At 40.4% G+C, this 24029-nt stretch overlaps 3 protein-coding genes across 4 annotated transcripts; 2 read left to right on the forward strand and 1 right to left on the reverse strand.

The window, feature by feature from the left end:
• Nucleotides 1-2991: 2991 nt before the first annotated feature.
• Nucleotides 2992-6340, reverse strand: mrps30 (mitochondrial ribosomal protein S30). The gene is made up of 5 exons (XM_046347743.1): nt 5706-6340; nt 5383-5528; nt 4479-4584; nt 3664-3840; nt 2992-3485 (listed from the first exon to the last, which is right to left on the reverse strand). Exons 1-5 carry the CDS (start codon nt 6301-6303, stop codon nt 3223-3225), a joined length of 1290 nt encoding a protein of 429 aa, XP_046203699.1. The 5' UTR covers nt 6304-6340; the 3' UTR covers nt 2992-3222.
• Nucleotides 6341-6822: 482 nt separating this feature from the next.
• hint2 (histidine triad nucleotide binding protein 2) lies at nt 6823-9124 on the forward strand. The gene is made up of 5 exons (XM_046347744.1): nt 6823-6983; nt 7288-7434; nt 7597-7701; nt 7877-7949; nt 8064-9124. The coding sequence occupies exons 1-5, from the start codon at nt 6897-6899 to the stop codon at nt 8153-8155; spliced, it is 504 nt and encodes a 167-aa protein (XP_046203700.1). The 5' UTR covers nt 6823-6896; the 3' UTR covers nt 8156-9124.
• Nucleotides 9125-10169: 1045 nt separating this feature from the next.
• On the forward strand, nt 10170-22982 carry LOC124034482 (long-chain-fatty-acid--CoA ligase ACSBG2-like). 2 transcript variants are annotated; one of them, XM_046347741.1, is made up of 15 exons: nt 10170-10324; nt 12339-12413; nt 12586-12863; nt 13453-13757; nt 14274-14362; nt 14559-14679; nt 14934-15014; nt 15386-15535; nt 17512-17679; nt 17862-18043; nt 18290-18523; nt 18729-18946; nt 21357-21496; nt 21709-21952; nt 22438-22982. In XM_046347741.1, the coding sequence occupies exons 2-15, from the start codon at nt 12349-12351 to the stop codon at nt 22521-22523; spliced, it is 2361 nt and encodes a 786-aa protein (XP_046203697.1). In that variant the 5' UTR covers nt 10170-10324; nt 12339-12348; the 3' UTR covers nt 22524-22982. The 2 variants fall into 2 exon arrangements, with proteins under 2 accessions (XP_046203697.1, XP_046203698.1); XM_046347742.1 differs by having other exon boundaries at nt 10171-10324; nt 13486-13757.
• Nucleotides 22983-24029: the final 1047 nt, after the last annotated feature.

Here is a 24029-nt window from a genome sequence, read left to right on the forward strand (position 1 = left end):
TGTGTGTGTCTTGGCTGTATCAGTACATCTGCAAAGGTGCATTTGATTTGCACAGTAACTGCATTGATGTGGTGTATTCAAGATGCCTTTAATCCTACACTATTATGTATTACGTTGGACCCAATGACTGAGTCTGTTGTTTGCTTTGATACTGCATCACAGGAGGTAATTTTCCATTACTGAGCCACTTTTTCCCACATGGTAAAATTATGGAAATTGGTTAGCAAAACTTTTTTTTCCTTCTCTGTACTGAATGTAATTGCAACTGTGGTACACCTGTATAGTTACTAATCCAGTAATAAACTTCATGAGAATTTGTGCTGCTGGCAATGGCTTTGAAGTGGGTACTGCAAGCACCATGTGCTTTACATGACTATTACTGTACATGGCCTACCATTTGTAGCAGTTAACTGCTTCAATGTCAGGTGTGGTGGTTAGACTACTGAGCTTTGAAAAACTATGAACATGTGCGGATTGATTCGAATGTGGATTCAGTTAAAATGCTGTTGTCTCCATTATATCAATATAATTTCAACAGCTAGATACTTAATGCTCTGAATATGGACTGCATGTGATCTTTTTTATTTAACTAGGCAAGTCAGTTAAGAACAAATTTATATTTTCAATCACTGCCTAGGAACAGTGGGTGAACTGCCTGTTCAGGGGCAGAACGACACCTTGTACCTTGTCAGCTCGGGGGTTTGAACTTGCAACCTTCCGGTTACTAGTCCAGTTTATTTCTTTCATCACATTCCCAGTGGGTCAGAAGTTTACATACACTCAATTAGTATTTGGTAGCATTGCCTTTAAATTGTTTTACCTGGGTCAAACATTTTGGGTAGCCTTCCATCAGCTTCCCACAATAAGATGGGTGAATGTTGGCCCATTCCTCCTGACAGAGCTGGTGTCACTGAGTCAGGTTTGTAGGCTCCCTTGCTTGCACACACTTTTTCAGTTCTGCCCACACATTTTCTAAGCCCTTTCTTGAGCTCAGGGCTTTGTGATGGCCACTCCAATACCGTGACTTTGTTGTCCTTAATTAAACCATTTTGCCACAACTTTGGAAGTAAGCTTGGGGTCATTGTCCATTTGGAAGACCCATTTGCGACCAAGCTTTAACTTCCTGACTGATGTTGCTCAATATATCCACATCATTTTCCTCCTCCATGATGCCATCTATTTTGTAAAGTCCCTCCTGCAGCATAGCTTTTTTTATGGCGGTTTTGGAGTGGCTTCTTCCTTGCTGAGCGGCCTTTCAGGTTATGTCAATATACTTGTTTTACTGTGGATATAGATACTTTTGTACCCGTTTCCTCCAGCATCTTCACAAGGTCCTTTGCTGTTGTTCTGGGATTGATTTGCACTTTTCACACCAAAGTACATTCATCTCTAGGAGACAGAACGTGTCTCCTTCCTAAACGGTATGACGTCTGTGTGGTCCCATGGTATTTATACTTGCGTACTATTGTTTGTACAGATGAACGTGGTACCTTCAGGTATTTGGAAATTATTTTTCTGAGGTCTTAGCTGATTTCTTTTGATTTTCCCACGATGTCAAGCAAAGAGGCACTGAGTTTGAAGGTAGGCCTTGAAATACATCCACAGGTACACCTCCAATTGACTCAAATTATGTCAATTAACCTATCAGAAGCTTCTAAAGCAATAACATATTCTGGAATTTTCCAAGCTGTTTAAAGGCACAACTTAGTGTATGTAAACTTCTGACCCACTGGAATTGTGATAGTGAATTAGAAGTGAAATAATCTGTCTGTAAAGAATTGTTGGAAAAATGGTTGTTCCATCAGGTTTAGAGACTGTAAACCAGAAATGTCACTGTCAACTTTTTATGCAAATGTATGTACATCTACCATGGTCTATTATAATTGATATTCAGAGTTTGGGAGAAATGTCCAAATTAGGCTTTATGTATTACCGTATGCAAATATGCTTTGGTAATATTTCACTACTGCAGGAATTAAAATGATGCACTTTGCCTGTGCTGTATTGTATCCCAGAATGGTGGGTAACATGACTATCAGCAATCACCTGTTTGTCAGACTGTAACCAATTCTATCCCATTGCCAGAGGCCAGAACCCATACTTTTCCAATATCTAATGATGTGGCTAATTGAAATGTGACAGTGAATGTTTCTTAGACTGACAAAACATCCTTATATTTTAGACATATTTTCCTTAGACATGATTATATTAGCAATGATTATTTATTATTTTACAGGTTCAGCATTAATGGAGATACCATTGGGAATTACTCATGCGTCTTTAGTGGTGCGAAGAGGCAAAAATAGATTTCAATTTGGCAGGTAGTGTGTTGTATGTCATAAGTTGTTGGATATACTGAGCCAGCTTAGTAAAATATGTTCCTTTTTGGATCAACAATTATGTACAAGGACAATACTTTTTCTGCATTTTGACAGAAATTATCCCTATGTTTGTATTTGTCCATGTTTCATTCACCATCATAATACTGGTATCTATGAGGTTTCAAAAATAGCAGTGATATCGGAGCAGTGTTTTTGTTCGGTTGGTGACAGCTTGAGGCCTTCTGTTGCCTAACAGGATGTGTGTGTCCGTGGTTTAACAGAAATACATACGTCTTCCTGTTTGACAAGACTTCTTACTCTTGCACTTTTCTAGCCTAGCCATCTTCAACCTAATTTATCACTTACACAAATTAGTTTGTGTGCAACTCCTTATACTTTTATAAACAGGTCAATTCTCTGCTTTGCTGACAATGAATCCCTTGAAGTCCCCATATGATGCCTGATTATTTTACAATATCTGTAAACGTTAAAGCAGTGTCCCTATAACTCATGTTTTTGTTCCAACTCAGATGTAACTTTCCTGTTGTATGTGGATGGTAAATACAAACCTAATGATAGATCAGCCTCGTCAGTGTGCCTAAAGAATTGTGCCGTTTTCCCACTGACTAAGCACCACGTAGTGACAAACAATCAGTTTGAAAACATTGTGGACTGTGCATTCATTTAATTTCATACACACAGCTGAAAAACAACCCACTGACCTGTATGCAACAGTGTCCATTTAGAAACAATGTTTTTATTCCATTCTACAATACATTCTGCCAGACTATGCCAGCAATGTACTGCATGCATGCGCAGTTGTGTCCTTTAGTTGATATTGGCCAATGTTGAATACAGATGGAAACACTTCCTTCCTCCCACAAACACTAAACTCTCCATGTCAACCTGACCTGTTCAGTAGGAACTGGACAAGGAGCTTGAGGACCCTGTTGTCCAGCCCCACCACAGCTCCATCCTTCACCCCCTCATATAGACGCATGCTGTCTGTCCCCCAGCACACGTTCTTCCTGGGGTTCCCAGCGTCCGTCTCCATGGACAGGCCCAGGGTGTTGAGCTGGTAGCAGAAGAAGGAGAAGTACTGGCCGTCTGTGATCACAGCCTGAGACACAAAAGGCCTGGTCACGTCCTCATGGCTCCAGAAACCTGGTGATGTTTTGTTCAAGATGACAAATGTGGATTAACAAATGGTGTTATTCACAACTATTAAGAATATATTCATTCAAGAGCAGTCAGAGAGAAAACAGTTTAATGGTAAAAAAAAAAATTTAAACTACTGATTATTCTCAGAATAACATCTGATATTCAAGTTATGGCTAGACACCTTGATACATGGCCTGTGCTCCTGTCCATGCAAATAGACTGGCAATGCCATTGGCTCTCAGGTAGACCTCGATCTGGTCAGTCAGATTCCGTTTGGCCATTTTGTCCCTGCGGTACCTGTCAGGGACCAGGTGGAACTGGGTGTGGCCGTAACAGCCTGGATCATGAAGCTTGGCTCCTGGGAAAGTAAAGACGAGAAAATAATTATGTTGAAATATACACCCACACAGAATACTTTGACACTACCACCACTAGTGGATGAATTGCAGTTGGTTGATGCACCACCTATGACTATGACAAAGTAAATGGCTGAGGCTGAAACAGACCGGCAGCCAGGCAGGCGCAAATACTTTGATCAATATTATTAAATTAACAACCAACACCTTGTAACAATTTTACATCCAAAGCCTCCTCCAGGGATCATCAACTACATTCATCTGGGGGCTGATTTTTTTCTTGAGTGGAAGGTCAGGGTGCCAGAACATAATTAAAAATACATTTGTAGACTGCAAATTGACCACAAGAAGCCCAAACAGATATAATATTGGACTAAAACTATTTCAAACCTTGCTTACATTTGTATATGATCATATCTCTCCCCATTATGCGTTTGAATACTTTTGGAATAGATTTCCAAAAGTAAAATCACTGAGTTGATTCGCTGGTGTTTTTACTGTCTTATGTCCAACAATAAAAAAGTAAAAAGCACAAAAACAAATTGCACTGAAAATTTAGTTGGCCAAATAAAAATAACTTGCGGGCCAAATTTATCCCCCGGGCCACCAGTTGGGGAACACTGGTCTACTCCATTATTACCTGTGAAGATATTGTTCTCATACTGTCTCCTGAACATGGGAAGCAGGTCTGGAGCAAACTTTATCTCTGGGACTTCAGCAGACATCACCACCTCAAGGGGGACAAACTGGAAGAGGGTCAGTGGAGATTTATTTGGAAACTACTTGCACTCAAATGTAGGTCTAATTTTTTTTTGTTAATGTTTTTGGCCAAATCCCAACTTCACATCAATATTTCATGTATGATAATAGCCACGTGACCACTGAGTTTTGGATCAGTGTTGCTGTGTATGTCTCTAGCAGCTTTTAACAGGCTAATGTGATGATGCTCCATTAGCCGTGACAGGGTAGGTATTGTTTGGCGTAGCACAAAATTCCCCACCAACCTTAACTTGCAGATACTACCTTTAGTTCTCGATTCAGCCAAACATGCATATATCCTTATGTACATATTCCTTATCCCCTTACACTGTGTATAAGACAGTAGTTTTGGAATTGTTAGTTAGATTACTTGTTGGTTATCACTGCATTGTCGGAACTAGAAGCACAAGCATTTCGCTACACTCGCATTTAACATCTGCTAACCATGTGTATGTGACAAATAAAATTTGATTTGATTTTGATTTCTAAAACGTCAATGTCCAGTTGCAGGTGGTTCGATTGAAATTTAAAAAAATACTCAGTTATTAAATAAATAAAATGTTTTGCGCCATGAAGTAATCCAACAATATGTACTAAATTTAAACGAACCACCTGCAACTGGACAAAGACATTTTAGAAGATACATGTTTGGCCAAATCAATAACAAAGATAGTATTTTCAAATTAAAGTTGTTACTGTTGTGCTTCTCCAAACAGTAACTATCTTAACAGCTAATGGAGCATCATATTAGCCCTTTCCAATCTGCTAGTGACTGTATGTAGTACCTGTGGAAGTTGTTGAGGTATCCTTATCTGACTGTGTGGCTTATCGTCAATCTGGAATCTGATTGGCTCGACGCGGCCACCCCGATGTCCCCTTGGAATGGTCCTCTGCCCTCTCATCCAGTAGAAGTTAACCTGAGGGTCAAGATCTAAACAGAAAGTGATGTAAGAGACAGTCTTTTGCAAAGCAGAGACTGACAAAATCACAACTTCCTCTTACATAGGAGTTAGTGCCACTGATTACTTTTTAATGCTTACATATCATGCCTTGGACTGAGGGTGGAATCAGGAGTGATTATGAATAAATGAACAAATTAATGGTTTACCTAAACTTGACAGCTGGAGTACAGGGTTGTGTTTGGCCATGGTGTGTGTGAGTCCAGATACCAGGTTTCTCAGAAAAGGTGCCACATAATGTTCTTGTTCCCTTTGCAAGAACGGTTGACGTTTCCTCATGTACCAATTCTCTTGTAAAATTGAATGGCAGACATGGGAACGGATGTCAGCAAATGCAGTTTCGTCAATGGTGGATGACGCATTCTGAAAGTCAGGTACCGATTCCTCCTTGGTCTCTTCAACAATGAACTTCTCAGGTAAGCCAGGTAGATATGCAGTCTTTGTGAAGTGCTGATACCATTTATCAGCATTAAGAGCAAAGGTTTGCGGACACAACACATATTTCTTTCGCTGAACTCGTGTGAGGAATGTCAATTTTTCCTGCACATCGGCGGCACGTACTTTGTCAAGATGTTCTGCAATCTGACGTCCTTTTGCAGACTTACTTTTAGCGGTCAGCGAAGGTACAATGGGAGGGTATACAGGCTCCTGAATTGCTGTCTTTGTATGAACGATCCGGTCGCTTCTAAACACATGTCCTTTTTTATGAAGTAATGACTGCAAGGGCAAGCGAGTACGCACCGCCATGTTTGTCGCTGATGACGAGAGTGAGTGCGTCTCGTGCAAACTGGTTAAATTAAGAATATCGCCACCACGTGGAGGACAAAAATAAATACTGCTCGAGCGAAAAATATTTCTGGGCTACTCATTCTCTAGTGTTGTTTTCGGAATGTGTATGCTATTAATGGAATGGTTATTTGAATCGAAAATATTACGTTTACAGCATCTTACACCAACCACAGGAGCCAAACGTTTGAAATTGTAATCGTTTTGAAACACAAGAGAACGTTTCGATTCATGAATACAACTTTTTCATCGGGAGAGTTCACACTAGATAACATAGCCATAAGGTCAAAATTGGTTATATCGTAAAAATGTATGAAAACAAACATTAGCTTTTTAATTTAAGATTATGCATATGGTTAGCAGTATGGTTCATTTTATAGTTAAGGTTAGGCTTATATTTAACATCTAATTTAAAAAAAAGAGAAATTGTAGAAATAGGCGAGGTTTATGACTTTGTGGATGTGTTAACTAATTATGACCCGGGGGCAGCGCAGACATCATATCCGGTAAGATTGCAACTCTCCAAACGGAATTTGCACAGTGCACTCATAGCTATGAATTTTCGCCAACTTTTGCCGACACAATGCTTCAGGAAAAGTGTTTACCATTCACGCATTTTGCGCCCTGCATGCCGACCAGAGGTAGCTATTCTGAAAATAAACTTAATTGTTTTAATCTTAGTAGTTAACAATTTCGTGTTGTTAACTTTCGGGGAGCGTCATGGTCATGGGCAGGTGTGTCCTCCAGCTGGCACAGGAGCAGTGCCCACTCACCAGGGGATTCGGGCTGTTAGAATGGTTCATGGACGTTTAGCAAATGACGGTGTCGCAGTATATGCACTGCAGTGTTTGCAATAACATGCATTATTCTAAAGATCAATACAGAAGTTAATGTTTGACAAATTAGCAGGTTTTTAAATCTCTGTTATTGTTTGTCATGTCACAGAGACACTTATGCATATCAAACACAAAAAATGACGAGGTGCGTCTTGCTGAAGAAGCAAGCAAGAAATATGGATCTCCAGCTCCAACTATCTTTTCCAGAGTGATTGACAAAACTATTCCTGCAGATATAATTTATGAAGATGATAAGGTATACACCGCACACAGACGTATTCACATGCGTCTGTTTATTTTACTGTACTCCACGTAGACAATATATGATCAATATTCAGCCACAGGGTATATTGAACATTATATTGATGTTCAATATTTTGGAATGTTATCATGTTTTTTTTGTTTTCCTTTTCTTCAGTGTTTAGCTTTCAGAGATATCAGTCCACAAGCCCCTGTGCACTTCCTGGTTATTCCAAGGGACCCTATCCCCAAAATCAGTGAAGTTAAAGATGATGATGCTGAGGTAGCCTACTGATTTGTCTCTACTTTCTCTATGTCATTTTCTGATTTTGATCACACAAAAGAATCCTATTACGTTGAATTGCGTTGGTTTCCCCCCCCCCCCTCTGGGTCCTGCTCAAATTTGTCTCAATCCAGATTGTCCTTCCACTTTAAAAACACTTTGCTATTTTATGTAGCTGTTAGGTCACCTCCTAGTGGTTGCAAAAAATGTGGCGAAGAAAGAGGCATTGCACGAAGGTTACAGAATGGGTAAGTATTAAGATGACCATAATAAGTAGTGTCAAACTACATATGAGCTTAACACATTTCACAGAGACATATTTAGTTGTTATAAATATGTAACTGCATTTCTATTTTCCACAGTGATCAACGATGGGAAGCATGGTGCCCAGTCTGTATACCACCTTCACATCCACGTCCTGGGAGGCAGACAGCTGAACTGGCCTCCAGGTTAACAGATGGACTTCCTGTCTTAGAGGGGTTAGTTTCATGTTAACCTTAAAGTACAACGCCCCGAAAAAACAACTTCTCATTTAGAAAACTCAATATTAGTCGGCAACATTATTCTACTGTCAAAATTGACCAAAATGTGTAAATAAGCTCATTGTGTTCATAAAGTCTGTTTCGTCCAAAAATAGTTTTGTGACACTTGTGGTCAGGACTGCATCACAATGTATATTAAGGTAGGGTTTGTTTCAACCCTGCCCAAATTCCCACATCTGGCAGCACCCATGAAGTAATCATCAATTAGGAGCTTAATGCCTATGGTCAATTTGGGTTGACTATGGATATCCTTTGGGGCTAGTTACGGACCATCAGTAAATTACACAATGTACATGGGACAATATGTTACAATTCCAATAGCTCCAAATGTCAATGACTTAACCTCAATCCAACTATAAATTGTAGAAATGCATATATAAATATTGAAAGCATTTAATAAGAACTTAAAGGTGTTCAACATGAAAATATTGTAATTTACATTGTGTAATTTATTGATGGTCGCTAACTATCCCCGGAGATATGTTATCCAAAGTCGAGCTAACTTTGCCACAGTTGCACACCAGCTAGCTTAAGATAATTGGCAAAATAATTTGGCTACCTCTTCCCACCTGCGAACACAAACAAGAGACACCCACATCAAACCACACCCGAAACCATCTCATGTTTGAATTCAGTCATGGCAACTAGCATTTCTTAATGAACCAAATTTAAATTGAGGCCAAATCAGGAAGTGCAGTGGCCCTTTAACCTCATTCACATACAAATATAATGAAGCTCTTGAGTCGATTTGATTTTTTCCAAAGTTAAATATTTTCATCCTATTTAACTATTGTGTAATGTGATATGTTGATTGATGTAATTGTACAGTTTGCCTGTATATACAAATATGGAATAAAACAAAGTTGTGTGAATGATTTCAACAATATTTCTACATTTGTCAAAATGAAAGTAACTTTTGGAGATGTCACAAGCTGGCCCATTTCCATAGGAAGTTTCACACACGTTAGATGTTGTTGTTACTATGTGCTATTTTGATATTGTAGCCCCCTTAATATTTCTGGCAGATCTCTAGAAACATTTTGTAGCAATATAACTGAGGGCAGGTGTGGTGTGACTGTTGGTATGACTAAATGACCTTGGTGCCCAGGATATATTGTAGGTTACTCTGTATCATCTGGAGTGCATGGTTGAACTTTCACCTGCATTTACTAAAACCCCATGTCCATGTTCAGACTATTGTCATTCTCAAATCACACAAACCCCCCTCAATACATGAAATAAGAACGATACTTTGACCTAAGATACAGAATTGAACCCCAAGAGATACATGTAATAACAGGTCAATAGCAATATCTATTAATCTTAGAACATAACTTAGATCACATTCATTTGTAAAAAAATGTTCAATGCAGATGTTTTTCACAGCACAAAAGTTATTGTTGCGCATTGTTTGTTCCACAGATGAAAGATCTGTGTATTGTGGGTCAAAGTATCCTCTTTCCTCATAAACTTTCAGAAGTTATCTTGCTTTATCAATTCATGTTATATCCTGATGATATAAATCAGATAAGGACTGAATCGATAACTTGCTTTGGTCCAGTCTAAATGACCAGTGTCTTAACCGAAAGTGGTTGTTCTACTTCATATTCTTAGAATATACTTTGAATCAGAGATATTTGTCCTCCATGCACAAAAAAGTGAATGAAATTGGTCTTAACTGTGTTTTACATTGACTTAAACAGGCGCAGCAATGTCAACACTAGCTTAACTCTGATCCCTATGCTGTAATGTAGTCTGCTACCCCCAAACAGCCTCCTTGTCAGTTTCCAGCACATATGCCTGCGGAAGGGGACCTTATTTCAAGTCTTGGTGGAACGTTAACTAGCAATTTGACCCATAGTAGGTGTGGGGGAAATTACGTAAGAGTGCAGACGGACCTGAGTGGGACGGTACTGTCACCCGTACAAGAGCTCCACAGGCTTATCAGCTGCTGTCCTGGGTCCCATGTTGTGCACATCACATCGAGGCCCATCCAAGTTTTCCCTGCACTCTCCTGCCAAGTTGATATCATATAGCACCTGACTCTGTCTATCCCTGTCTGAACAAGGTCTCAGAACAAGGTAGGATATCATATCTGTCTTTTCAATAGAATGGTATTCTGCTGAATATTACTACTCTGGAATTAGTTCATCTCTTTTATTGTGTCCTTGGACTCTTTCACAATATGCTTATTTTTTGATGTGGCAGAGCACCACCTCAATCTACAACTCACAGACAGCTCTTGCAACATGTTCCTACAGTCCTTGCTCACATGTCAGAGTGGTGAACAGGGGTCATTTGTCTGTCTGTCTTGGTTTGTGAAATCAATTTGAAACAGTTCTTGCATTATAAACCGTTGTGAATATTTAGTATTAAGACAAATGTGGTAGTCATTATCTACACCAAAGCATTGACTGATGCTGGGATGTGTTCAGTTGCGTATAATTGGATGTATTTGTCTAACCATTAAAACCAAGTGTATCTGTGATTTTGACCTTTAGATTGCCCTCTGGTAACAATACAGTAGCCTTCCCCATTGAATCCCAGTAGCGAAGGCATGTTCAGAGTGAGGAAATTGGACCAGTAGCCTATAATAGCCTCAAGCGTTGGTTGCCTGAGATATACAGTATATACAGAAATGTGTTCAAAGCAAACAAACAAACATGACCTAGCCTACATCTCAGGACATAAATGAAAACCATGTTCGAACTAAACTGAACCAAGCTGGTTCCTCGTGTTTTATTGTTTGGCCAACAGGCTCAAGCTTCTTCTTTATTGTCTCCTGCTACAAGGTCTCTTGTGAAAGCCAAAACAAAACCATGTTAAACTGGGTCACTTTGAGGCTGTTTCTGTTGGAGAGATAAACACAGACTGTGAGCATCTATAAAACTATTTCTAAAATATATTTAAATATTTTAAATGGACATGTAGGAGCATAGCTACCACTGTATATTTTTGTGTCAAGTTGCCACCTTTAATATATCATCTTTTAAGATGTAAGCAAAGAGATTATATCCAACTGATGTAGTACAGTCAATTGTCAGTGAGCAGAAATGTTTGCATAATTGTGTGCAACAGTTTAGCGGCTACTATATTGCCACATAACACAGGCAATCGTTTTGCAATTATGATGAACTTTGCCCTAGAGAAATTTTGGCCCGTAGTTATACGATCTATCTGGTCAGATTCTATTTTAAGTGTTGATAGTGATAGTTATAGGAATGTCCTCATGAACCAGATTCAAATTTCCTATCACTGTTATAAGCTCTATGTCTCAACATTTTAACTGCTTGTTTGGAATTTGAACTGCAACTTTCTCTCCATACATGTTTAAAATCTTATTGGCAATATTGTGTACTCAAGACATGGTTTCATTATGATCTGAATGTCATCGCTAAACTATAGTGGCTCTGCTTGAAAATTGTCTTCACAATTTCATGATAAAAACACTAGATGGCACAATTTCACTGAAATTGTCCATCATAGCCTGAATGACTTCATGCCAGAGATAATGATGAGGTATCGGTATCATGGTTAACTAACCCAACGTTGCAAGCAACCCAGCATGTTACTTCATATGCACTTCAATATATGCTCTGGGCCTATGCTGTATTTGAAGACATGTAATAACCAAAACATGCACTATGTGTGTGTATGAAGGTAACTACTGTACAGAATCCTGACAGATCTATCCAAGATGAGACAAAAACGTTTTTTTCACCATAAATATATGTTCACCCCTTAGCTGTCTCAGACCCTTTTTCAATGTCCCTTTCTTGGTCAACTGTCATGATGTAACCTACTGTATTTATGTTAAAGGTTGGAAAAAGCTCTGCAAATTGTTATGCGTTTTTGGCACAAACCCCTTAATTTCGCCATTCTTTATCAATCTAACCAAGCAGTCATTGGCACACTGCCTCTGACACTGTCATGTTGCAATTCCCACTCATATAAGGATCCAGGAGGAAACACTTGTTTTCCTGAGATTAGTAGAATATCAGGAGCCTTTGCACGACCTAGATAGAGATTTTATTCATTTGATGATCTAGCGGTTTTTGCATATCTAACGTTGATATTTGACCTCTTTTATTTAAGCAATTACAAGATGTCTGACCAACAGGATTCTGTTCTCACCAATGGGGTTCCTGACATAGAAAAGAGTTCTGAGAGGTATGTGGACCTATCGTAACCTTCTATGCTGGAGACTAATTCTGTCGGGATTGTTGAAATTCAATTTTATTATTACTGAATATTTACCTAATAATGGTACCGTATTTAATGACTGAGTGTTTATTAATTGTGTTGTAATGACTGAGTGTTTATTAAATGTGTTTTATTCTAGTTCTAGTGTGATTGGCATTCCTCTTGGAGAAACCAAACCGTTAGTACCAGTTGCCAAACTTCAACAGAAGGAACTCTACCGCAGTCCCCTTGTCAACGGAGGGGTAGTAGACCATCCACAACCAGAGTCAGAGTCAGAGTCTGATGGAGAAGACACAGACAGTCAGGAGTCAGTTTCTGTAGAACCTGCAGTGATAACCCCATCAAGAATATCTGAAGCACCAGCCAAATTACCCAGATCCCCTGGACAAGAGGGACCTCAAGGGGATCCTCTCTCAGGTAATAGCAGCGTATCATGGTAGGGCTACACATTTTTTTATATATAGGATATTGACTCAACCTAACTGAAGCAGATCAGATGTTTTATCACCTGTCAGAGGCACATGATATATGTTTTGTAATTCATAATACAGCAGCTATAAAGACATTTGTTTAAGAGGTTGACAGAACTGTGCCCGAAAGCATAATCATTTAAGGGTTACAGACACTCATAAATAGTCAATTATTATTTGATCTATGACTGATTTTTTGCCTGTAATTCTTTTTGTTTTCGATAAATCAACTCTAACCTTTTTATTTAATCAGAGCCATGTTCAACACTAACATATGATTGGTGGGTAGGCAGGGACATTCCACAACTTTCTCTATTCTCTATAGTAATCTGATACAGGCAGCTTCAAATTCAAATATTTATGCTTCACACTGTGACAGCGAAGGAGGGTGGAGTAGAGCTGGACCAGTCTGATTCTCAGACGTAGCCATACCTCCCTGATTTCTGGTCCTACCTGCGTTCCACTACATTCTTGTGGGAACAGGGAAGGGGAATACTAATCTCTGAGATTACTCCATAAAAAAACAATGATGGCAGGCAACTGCTGCCCCTGCTGTCCCCATACTACAGGTGCCTCGGTGCCCCTGAAGCTGTCGGATGTGTCCCTGGCCACAGCAGATCAGCTCTGGTGCACCTCCAGGGACCAGGCGGTTAAGCTGAGGATGGCTGAGACGGGGCCGGGATCCGAGGCCCCCATGACTATCCACCAGATGTTCTTAAAGACGGTGAAGATCTATGGAGACCTGCCTGCGGTGGCGTCCAAGAAAGAGGGGCAGTGGGTAACCCTGACCTGGAGGGAGTACTACCAGCAGTGCAGAGCGGCGGCCAAGAGCTTCCTCAAGGTCTGTATACTGATGTAGTTGTTGTGTGAGTGTCTGTGCTCTTTAGTTGCTCTATGGTCTATGCTTGCGTGAGATTTAATAGAAAAGGTTTTCTATGCTTAATGTTATGATGTACTTGTACCTGGATTGTTCTCTGCATTTTCAGTGGCTCGAGGCCTAGGGGTGTTTTTGAACTGCGCCAGTGAATTATAATAGAATACGAACTATAATACAGATCGGTTAACATCACTGAATCTTCAAATAGGCTACCGGCTATTTAGAATTTGAACTCCAGAGACAGGATTTGGAACGTTTACACAGCAGAAAGAATGTTCTCCCATTGTCATTTCTGTCTCCTTGTAAGAATGGTGCTGGTGAAAACCAACACTTGGGTGTGTTAGATCCAAAGCTAAAGTTACTTGTCACGGAGTAGTTTACAAAGCATCATATAGGTCAACAGTAAATGAGGCAGTGTGCCACATTCTCATTGATTTTTTTCTATTTTTTTTGGATTCTGTCTCTTCCCCTCTACTGTAGTTGGGTCTGGAGCGTTACCATGGCGTCGGTATTCTGGGCTTTAACTCTCCTGAGTGGTTCATCTCAGACGTCGGCTGTATCCTGGCTGGGTAATAATAAAAACAATTTTTCATATAGCATGCACTGTCTTACCATGCACTACCCTGCACTATTGTTCATACTGCATTCTGTGAGACTTAGACAACTTACTACAGCTAATCCATCCCACACACTCCAAGGGCAGCAATCACAGTCTAAACCACCTCAATAAGAAAGTTGTCTGATCTGACGTGTGTGGTCTGCCAGGGGTTTTTCTGCAGGCATATACACCACCAACTCCCCCGAGGCGTGTCAGTATGTGGCAGACAACTGTGAGGCCAACGTCCTCGTGGTGGAGAACCACAAACAGCTCCTCAAAATCCTCCAGGTGAGACCCCATAACTGAACTATAATGTGGTCCTGGTTCTGTCTGACAAAAGCCATATAACCTATGCACAGAATTATGCAAACATACATCCATAATTCTGAAGAAAAATATATATTGTTAAATTACAATTATCCAATACTGCGCTCTAAATTGTATTTGTAAGTAGATTGAGTGATCATTACCTATTTATATATTTATTGTTTTTGTGCCAAAATTATAAATGATAAATTCCCTACTTTGTTCATACCTTTCAGATTAAGGAACAGCTTCCACACTTGAAAGCTATTGTTCAGTACAAGGATGAACTTCAACAGAAGCTGCCAAACCTGTACACTGTAAGTTTCTATTGAAATGAAGAAGATCTATAAGCAGCATCTTGTTTAACCAGCTGGGGTGAAAAACATTCCTGATTTGCATTACAGATATAGCAATGTTAGTAGCACATAGTATTTCCTTAAATATTGTAGAACACAATATTTCCTGTCACACACTGTAACTGTGAGACTCTTAATCCCTTCACATTACTAAGCAAACTGAGCCAAATCGAGCTGTACCGGGCTGGCTTGGCTACACATCCACAATAGTTGATGAAACCTTTCTGGAAAGGACAATGTGAAAAGAAAATATCCAAGCCAACACAATACGGTTGGGATTGGCCCTATATTGTGAATCAGGTGTTACCGACTCAACCTCTGTCCTCCTACAGTGGGCTGAGTTTATGAAGCTGGGTGAGGAGGTGTCTGATGAACGGCTAGATGCTGTGGTGGACAGTCAGAGGGCTAACCAGTGTTGTACGCTCATCTACACCTCTGGAACCACAGGCAACCCCAAAGGGGTCATGCTAAGCCATGACAATGTGAGTATTGACAATGACATGATGATGTACAGTGCATTCGGTAAATATTCAGACCCCTTCACATTTTCCACATTTTGTTATGTTACAGCCTTATTCTAAAATTGATAAAATTATTTTGTCCCTCATCAACCTATACATAATACCTCATAATGACAAAGCGAAAACAGGTTTTTAGACATTTTTGCAAATGTATTAAAAATACAAAACTGATATTACATTTACATAAGTATTCAGGACTTTACTATGAGACTCAAATTTGAGCTCCGGTGCATCCTGCTTCCATTGATCATCCTTGAGATGTTTCTACAACTTCATTGGAGTCCACCTGTGGGAAATTCAATTGATTGGACATGATTTGTAAAGGCACACAGCTGTCTATATATGGTCCCACAGTTGACAGTGCATGTCAGAGCAGAAACCAAGCCATGAGGTCGAAGGAATTGTCTATAGAGCTCCAAGTCAGGAGTGTGTCAAGGCACAGATCTTAGAAGGGTACAAAAACATTTCTGCAGCATTGAAGGTCCCCAAGAACACAGTGGCCTCCATCATTCTTAAATGGAAGAAGTTTGGAACCACCAAGACTCTTCCTAGAGCTGGCCGCCCAGCCAAACAGAGCCATAGGGGGAGAAGGGCCTTGGTCAGGGAGGTGAGCAAGAACCCGATGGTTGCGCTGACAGTGCTCCAAAGTTCCACTGTGGAGATGGGAGAACCTTCCATAAGGACAACCATCTCTGCAGCACTCCACCAATCAGGCCTTTATGGCAGAGTGGCCAGATGGAAGCATGGTGGTGGCAGCATCGTGCTGTGGGGATGTTTTTCAGCGGCAGGGACATGGAGACTATTCAGGATCGAGGGAAAGATGAACAAAGCAAAGGACAGAGAGATCCTTGATGAAAACCTGCTCCAGAGCGCTCAGGACCTCAGACTGGGATGAAGGTTCATCTTCCAACAGGACAAAAACCCTAAGCACACAGCCAAGACAACGCAGGAGTGGCTTCGGGACAAGTATGGCTCCCGAGTGGCGCAGCAGTCTAAGGCACTGCATCTCAGTGCTAGAGGTGTCACTACAGACCCTGGTTCGATTCCAGGCTGTATCACAGCCGAACGTGATTGGGATTCTCATAGGGCGGCGTCGTCGTCTGGGTTAAGGTTTGGCCGGGGTAGGCCATCATTGTAAATAAGAATATGTTCTTAAGTGACTTGCCGAATTAAATAAATGTTAAATAAAAAGTCTCTGGATGTCCTTGGGTGGCCCAGCCAGAGCCTGGACTTGAACCCGATCGAACATCTCTGGAGAGACCTGAAAATAGCTGTGCAGCAACGCTCCACAGCCACCTAACAGAACTTGAAAGGATCTACAGAGAGGGAGAAAAACCCAAATACAGGTTTGCCAAGCTTGTAGCATCATATCCAGGAAGACTTGAGGCTGTAATCGCTGACGGTGGTTCCACAAAGTACAAAGGGTCTGAATACTTATGTAAATGTGATATTACAGTTTTTTATTTTTAAAACATTTGCAAACATTTAAAAAAAAAAATGTTTTTGCTTTGTCATTATGGGGTATTGTGTATAGAATGATGAGGGGGGAAAAAAACTGTTCAATCATTTTTCGAAGAAGGCTGTAACAAAATCTGAAAAAGTAAAGGGTTCTGAATACTTTCCGAATGCACTGTAAATAGTCTAGTGAGGGTAAAGTTCTATATTTACATGTACATTTACTGTACCGGCAGTATCCAGGTTGCTCCTCCTTCATCCTCACAGAATGTGGTGACGCCCTCAGAAACATTACATGTACTATATAATGGAGCTCTGGGTCCACTGGGCACTCGATTCAGTATGTGAAAGTGTCACAATTTTGTCCATGTATTGTTCACGGCAAGTAAAGGACAAACAAAACTTCTGGCTTATAGTTTTCCTCTGTGGTAAAGGAGGTTGGATTAATATTAGTTGAAAGTCTCATCTGACTCTCTCCTCAGATCACCTGGACTTCAAATGCGGTCGGAGTCATGACAAGTCTGCAACATGGTGTGGAGTGCGTGGTGAGCTACCTGCCCCTGAGCCATGTAGCTGCCCAGATCAACGACATGTGGATCAGCATGAGATTTGCAGGGGCAACGTATTTCGCAGACCCAGACGCCCTGAAGGTCAGAATCCCTGAGTGTTGTACTACAGATAATGATGCTGTGCATTGCTTTCCTTTCGAAATGCTGTTTTACGAAGGCAATAATTGATTGAGGCTTGGTGGTTTGGTTTTGACTGGGTTGTGGAGGGTAGGCCTGGGGTAACTTTATATGACCTGATAACTGCTAACTTTCTGATTTCCTAGGGCTCTTTGGGGACTACTCTGAAAGAGGTGCGCCCCACAAGTTTCCTGGGAGTTCCCCGTGTGTGGGAGAAGATGCAGGAGAAGATGAAAGCCATCGGAGCCAAGTCCTCTGGTATGAAGAAAAGAGTGGCTAACTGGGCCAAATCCATCGGATTGCAAGCCAGCTACAGTGCCATGAATGGGTAAGGATTTATGTCAGGTTTTTGTTGTTCATTAAACCCACACTTCAGAAAGAATGTGTATTTTCAGTGCATCAAATTATTTTTGATTTGTTTCACCCATCGATATGATCTTATCAATAACATTAGAAAAAACATGCATCCTCACTCACGCCCAAATAGTATTTTTACATCTTAAACTAGATTAAATTCCAGCCATAATATTTTTCACAATATGTGATATTCCTCCGTGTTTTCTGTGTATTACAGTGAGAACCTGGTGCCCTGGGGCTTCATGCTGGCAAACAACCTGGTGTTTAAGAAAGTTCGCTGGGCCTTGGGTCTGGACCGCTGCAAGAACTGCTTAACGGGGGCCGCACCCATCACTAAGGAGACTCTGGAGTACTTCATGAGCCTTAGCCTCCCGCTGTATGAGCTGTATGGGATGAGTGAAAGCACCGGCCCTCACACCATCTCCTGGGAGAATAACTTCAAGATCATGAGGTCAGAAAATGGAAAACTAGGGATGTGAACTGCCATTTGTATTGACAGTTACATTAATTAATTTGTAGTTGACAAAGCTATCATTGCATAATAGTAAATAGTTCATTGATACTGATAAGCCATCAGATATGAAGTGACATCTAATAATCCTTCTTGATTTTCGGTCTCACCATATGAATAATTGATATCATAATGTTGTCCTCAGCTGTGGAAGGGTGGTGGTTGGCTGCCAGACCAAGTTGGACAAGCCAGACGAGGATGGGAATGGTGAGATCTGTTTCTGGGGGCGTCATGTGTTCATGGGCTACCTGAATGAGCCAGAGAAGACTGAGGAGGCCCTGGACCAGGAGGGCTGGCTGCACTCTGGAGACCTGGGCAAGCATGACAAGGACAACTTCCTATTCATCACAGGGAGGATAAAGGGTATAGTACTTATTTATAGTTTATTTTGTAGATGTATATACAGTAGCCATTATACAACATGGCTATCAGTGCTGGGTGTCAATGGGAGTAGGATGCAGTTGCTCCTAGACACTGATCAAAGTAAAGTTTTGTGTACCTTCTCTTGATACTAAGTCTGTGCCTTAGGTTAACTTCCCCATAAGAAAAAATACTATAGTATACTATGCTCTACATACTGTAGTATTACTATATTCTTTACTATAGTATTCACTTGAGTGTTTTTGTGGAAGCCCTTTGGGTGGTGGACCATTCTTGATAGTATAACACCTATATTCACTATACTATACTATAGTATTAACTGTAGTGTTTTTGTATACTGTTGTATAATGTAGTAAAGTTTACTATAGTATGAATACTGTATTGTATATGATATCTATAGTAATTACAGTAGTGGTTTTTGCAGATAATACTGTAGTATTTACTATAGTGTTGTTGTTGTTTCATTATCTTTGACATAGAAGTGCGGACAAGACTGTAGTATACGATAGTATTCACTGTAGTGTTTTTGCGGAAGTACACTATAGTATACTGTAGTAAAGTTTACTATAGAATTTACTATAGAATACTATAGTAAAAACTATTGTATATACTATAGCAATTACTGTAGTGTTTTTGCAGATATTACTGTAGTATTTACTAGTCTTTAATGTTTTTTGTTTAATTGTCTTTGACAAAGAAGTGGATGGCTTTCTCCTTGAACAAATTTTCCATAACCTGTTGGTAGGTAGGTAAATAGTACTGGAGTCTGAACGGATAATTTAGAGCCTCTGCTCTTTTCTATAACCTTTAGGGAACACAATATATGGTCTATTCTTTGCATGTAGGTGTTTCATTCATGGGTGGCACAAATAGGGATATGGGGAATGGGTTGAGTATATGCAAATTAAATACTGTAGTATTACTATAGTTAAAACATCTTCAGTGTTTTTTTGTGGAGAATACCATAGTATTTAATATATCTATCCTATATTTATCCTACCCTGTCTTTCTAAGGTCTTCGAATGCCAAGTTAACAAACAGATTACCGTCCATTTCGAATCCCACCATACCTTCTCCGCACCTGCTCGCCCGTCCAGCATCACTACCCTGGACAGCTCTGACTTAGAATACGTGGACTACTACAAATACCTGGGTGTCTGGTCAGACTGTAAACTCTCCTTCAAGACTCACATTAAGCATCTCCAATCCAAAATTAAATCTAGAATTGGCTTCCTATATCGCAACAAAGCATCCTTCACTCATGCTGCCAAACATACCCTCGTAAAACTGACCATCCTACCGATCCTCGACTTCGTTGATGTCATCTATAAAATCGCCTCCAACACTCTACTTAACAAACTGGATGCAGTCAATCACAGTGCCATCCGTTTTGTCACCAAAGCCCCATACACTACCCACCATTGTGATCATGGCCCTCGCTTCATACTCGTCGCCAAACCCACTGGCTACAGGTTATCTACAAGTCTCAACTAGGTAAAGCCCCGCCTTATCTCAGCTAACTGGTCACCATAGCAGCACCCACTCGTAGCACACGCTCCAGCAGGTATATCTCACTGGTCACCCCCAAAGCCAATTCCTCCTTTGGTTGTCTTTCCTTCCAGTTCTCTGCTGCCCATGACTGGAACGAATTGCAAAAATCTCTGAAGCTGGAGACTCACATCTCCCTCACTAGCTTTAAGCACCAGCTTCCAGAGCAGCTTACAGATCACTGCACCTGTACATAGCCCATCTGTAAACAGCCTATCTATCTACCTACCTCATCCCCATACTGGTATTTATTTATTTTGTTCTTTTGCACCCCAGTATCTCTACCTGCACATTCATCTTCTGCCGATCTACCATTCCAGTTTTTAATTGCTATATTGTAATTACTTTGCCACCATGGCCTATTTATTTCCTTAACTTACCTCATTTGCACTCACTGTATATAGACTTTTTGTTTTCTTTTGTTCTACTGTATTATTGACTGTATGTTTTGTTTATTCCATGTGAAACTCTGTGTTGTTGTATGTGTCGAATTGCTACGCTTTATCTTGGCCAGGTCGCAGTTGCAAATGAGAACTTGTTCTCAACTAGCCTACCTGGTTAAATAAAGGTGAAATAAAAATAAACACTGAGTGTACAAAACATTAGGAACACCTTCCCAAAATTGAGCACCACCTTTTGCCCTCAAAACAGCCTGAATTCGTCTGGGGCGTGGACTCTACAAGGTGTCGTTCCATAGGAAGGCTGGCACATGTTGACTCCAATGCTTCTCACAGTTGTGCCAAGTTGGCTGGAAGTCCTTTGGGTGGTGGACCATTCTTGATAGTAGAACACCGTGTAGACCTATGATCTAAATATCCTCAGAAAGAAATCTCTTGTCCTGCAGAGCTGATCATAACAGCAGGAGGAGAGAACATCCCACCTGTACCCATTGAGGATGCAGTGAAAGCAGAGATCGCCATCATCAGCAACGCCATGTTGCTCGGAGACAAGATGAAATTCCTCTCCATGATGCTCACGCTCAAAGTAAGGCCTCCAACATTAGATGTGTCCTGTATGGCCAACTCTTATGGTCATTGGCTTGCTTTAGAATTCTCGCTTTTGAATTAGTAAGCAATTAGAATATAATTATACAGCACGAACAGATCTGGAACCAGGCTATTTGATGTTTGCTCTGTTCAGCAAATACTACAACTCCTGGATCATTGCTAACCTTTGAACCCACTCTCCCTCCGTAGTGTATAGTTGACGACAATGGCGAACCGACGGACGAGCTGACCCCAGAGGCTGTGGCGTTCTGCCATCAGCGTGGCATAACGGCAACCAAGGCCTCTGAGATCATAGCCAGTAAGGAACCAGCTATTTATAAGGCCATCCAGGAGGGCATAGAGCATGTCAATGCTAAGGCCACCTCCAATGCCCAGAGGGTCCAGAAGTGGGTCATTTTGGACAGAGATTTCTCTATATCTGGGGGAGAACTGGGTGAGTCAGTCAGTGTGAGAAATCAGTTGCTGGTTTTTATTGTCTGGTTCTGTCTGTTTGAGCATGTGACAGAAGAGAGCAGTGAATAGTCTTGGATTGCATTTTCTTCCTCATCTTAGAGAGTTGATTTTTTGTGCTTCTTGTTCATTGTGGGATTAAAATGAATATAGTTCCAAACTAAAGCTAGATAACTAAACCAAAGCTAGTCTGTGAGGTTGTAAATAATGAGCTTTTTCATAATTTGATACAAATAACTCTTAGAGAGAAGGAAGTGTTTTTGCCATTAATGTTTATCATGTATAATATCTGACCAGGCAGTCTTGTGACTAGTTTATGCCAAACAACATTCCTGTAGATACCATTGCATAATCTGTCTTCCAAGCTGTTAAGTAGGTCACATGTTGTGATTGAAGAAGCATGGGAAAGAGAGTACAGTCTTTTTGAGAGCACAGTAAGTCTGATTGTTTTGTCTATCTTCTCTCCAGGACCTACCATGAAGCTAAAGAGGGGGGTTGTTGTCAAAAAGTTCCAGGAGAAAATCAACAAGATTTATGGAATGGCACAAGAATAATAGAGGAACTGAACATGGACTAGAGAACACTTGAGGACTGTAGTTATTGGACTATTAAATGCATCTGTAGACATTTGAGTGTGTCTTGTTTTCCAGTAACTAGAGAATTATCCCATTGGTATCTGCTCCATATCAATATTTAAGCTGTTTTAATGTACATAAGATTTCACAGCATTGATATTTGCACTTTTTTTGTAAATAAACCTTATATTCATCATCAATGCTATACTGTACCCATTTCAAGTAAAGGAAAATGCCTCAAAACAAAATCATTAATGAAATGTTTGTTAAGTGATTCTATCATTTTTTTGGATGGTATACTGTAATATTTTCATTTTATTTTAGCCAATTATTTTCCGTGTACATTATAATAAATATTAAAATGTTTATTTTTACGGGTTAAATGAACATGATCAATAAAAGCAAACAAACTGTTCTGGACCCCCCAAAAAAACATCACGTTGGTAGTATCTCACATGCACCTTACTTGTTGTCCAAGGTAGTGTCTTTGTTGGTTTATTTGAACAGCAATTATGAATTTCCTCATCAGAGGACGGTGCCTGTGATGTGACAGCTATTGTATGACGTCATGTATGACGTCATAGAAACCATTTGACAAGAGGTTCTGCTGAGATAGCATTTGGTCCTTCTGTAGCTCAGTTGGTAGAGCATGGCGCTTGTAACGCCAGGGTAGTGGGTTCGATCCCCGGGACCACCCATACGTAGAATGTATGCACACATGACTGTAAGTCGCTTTGGATAAAAGCGTCTGCTAAATGGCATATATTATATATATATATATATTATAGCTCAGTGCCTTGCGAAAGTATTCGGCCCCCTTGAACTTTGCGAACTTTTGCCACATTTCAGGCTTCAAACATAAAGATATAAAACTGTATTTTTTTGTGAAGAATCAACAACAAGTGGGACACAATCATGAAGTGGAAAGACATTTATTGGATATTTCAAACTTTTTTAACAAATCCAAAACTGAAAAATTGGGCGTGCAAAATTATTCAGCCCCTTTACTTTCAGTGCAGTAAACTCTCTCCAGAAGTTCAGTGAGGATCTCTGAATGATCCAATGTTGACCTAAATGACTAATGATGATAAATACAATCCACCTGTGTGTAATCAAGTCTCCGTATAAATGCACCTGCACTGTGATAGTCTCAGAGGTCCGTTAAAAGCGCAGAGAGCATCATGAAGAACAAGGAACACACCAGGCAGGTCCGAGATACTGTTGTGAAGAAGTTTAAAGCTGGATTTGGATACAAAAAGATTTCCCAAGCTTTAAACATACCAAGGAGCACTGTGCAAGCGATAATATTGAAATGGAAGGAGTATCAGACCACTGCAAATCTACCAAGACCTGGCCGTCCCTCTAAACTTTCAGCTCATACAAGGAGAAGACTGATCAGAGATGCAGCCAAGAGGCCCATGATCACTCTGGATGATCTGCAGAGATCTACAGCTGAGGTGGGAGACTCTGTCCATAGGACAACAA

The sequence above is a fragment of the Oncorhynchus gorbuscha genome, linkage group LG04 (assembly GCF_021184085.1).
Source record: "Oncorhynchus gorbuscha isolate QuinsamMale2020 ecotype Even-year linkage group LG04, OgorEven_v1.0, whole genome shotgun sequence".
NCBI classification, from domain to species: domain Eukaryota; kingdom Metazoa; phylum Chordata; class Actinopteri; order Salmoniformes; family Salmonidae; genus Oncorhynchus; species Oncorhynchus gorbuscha.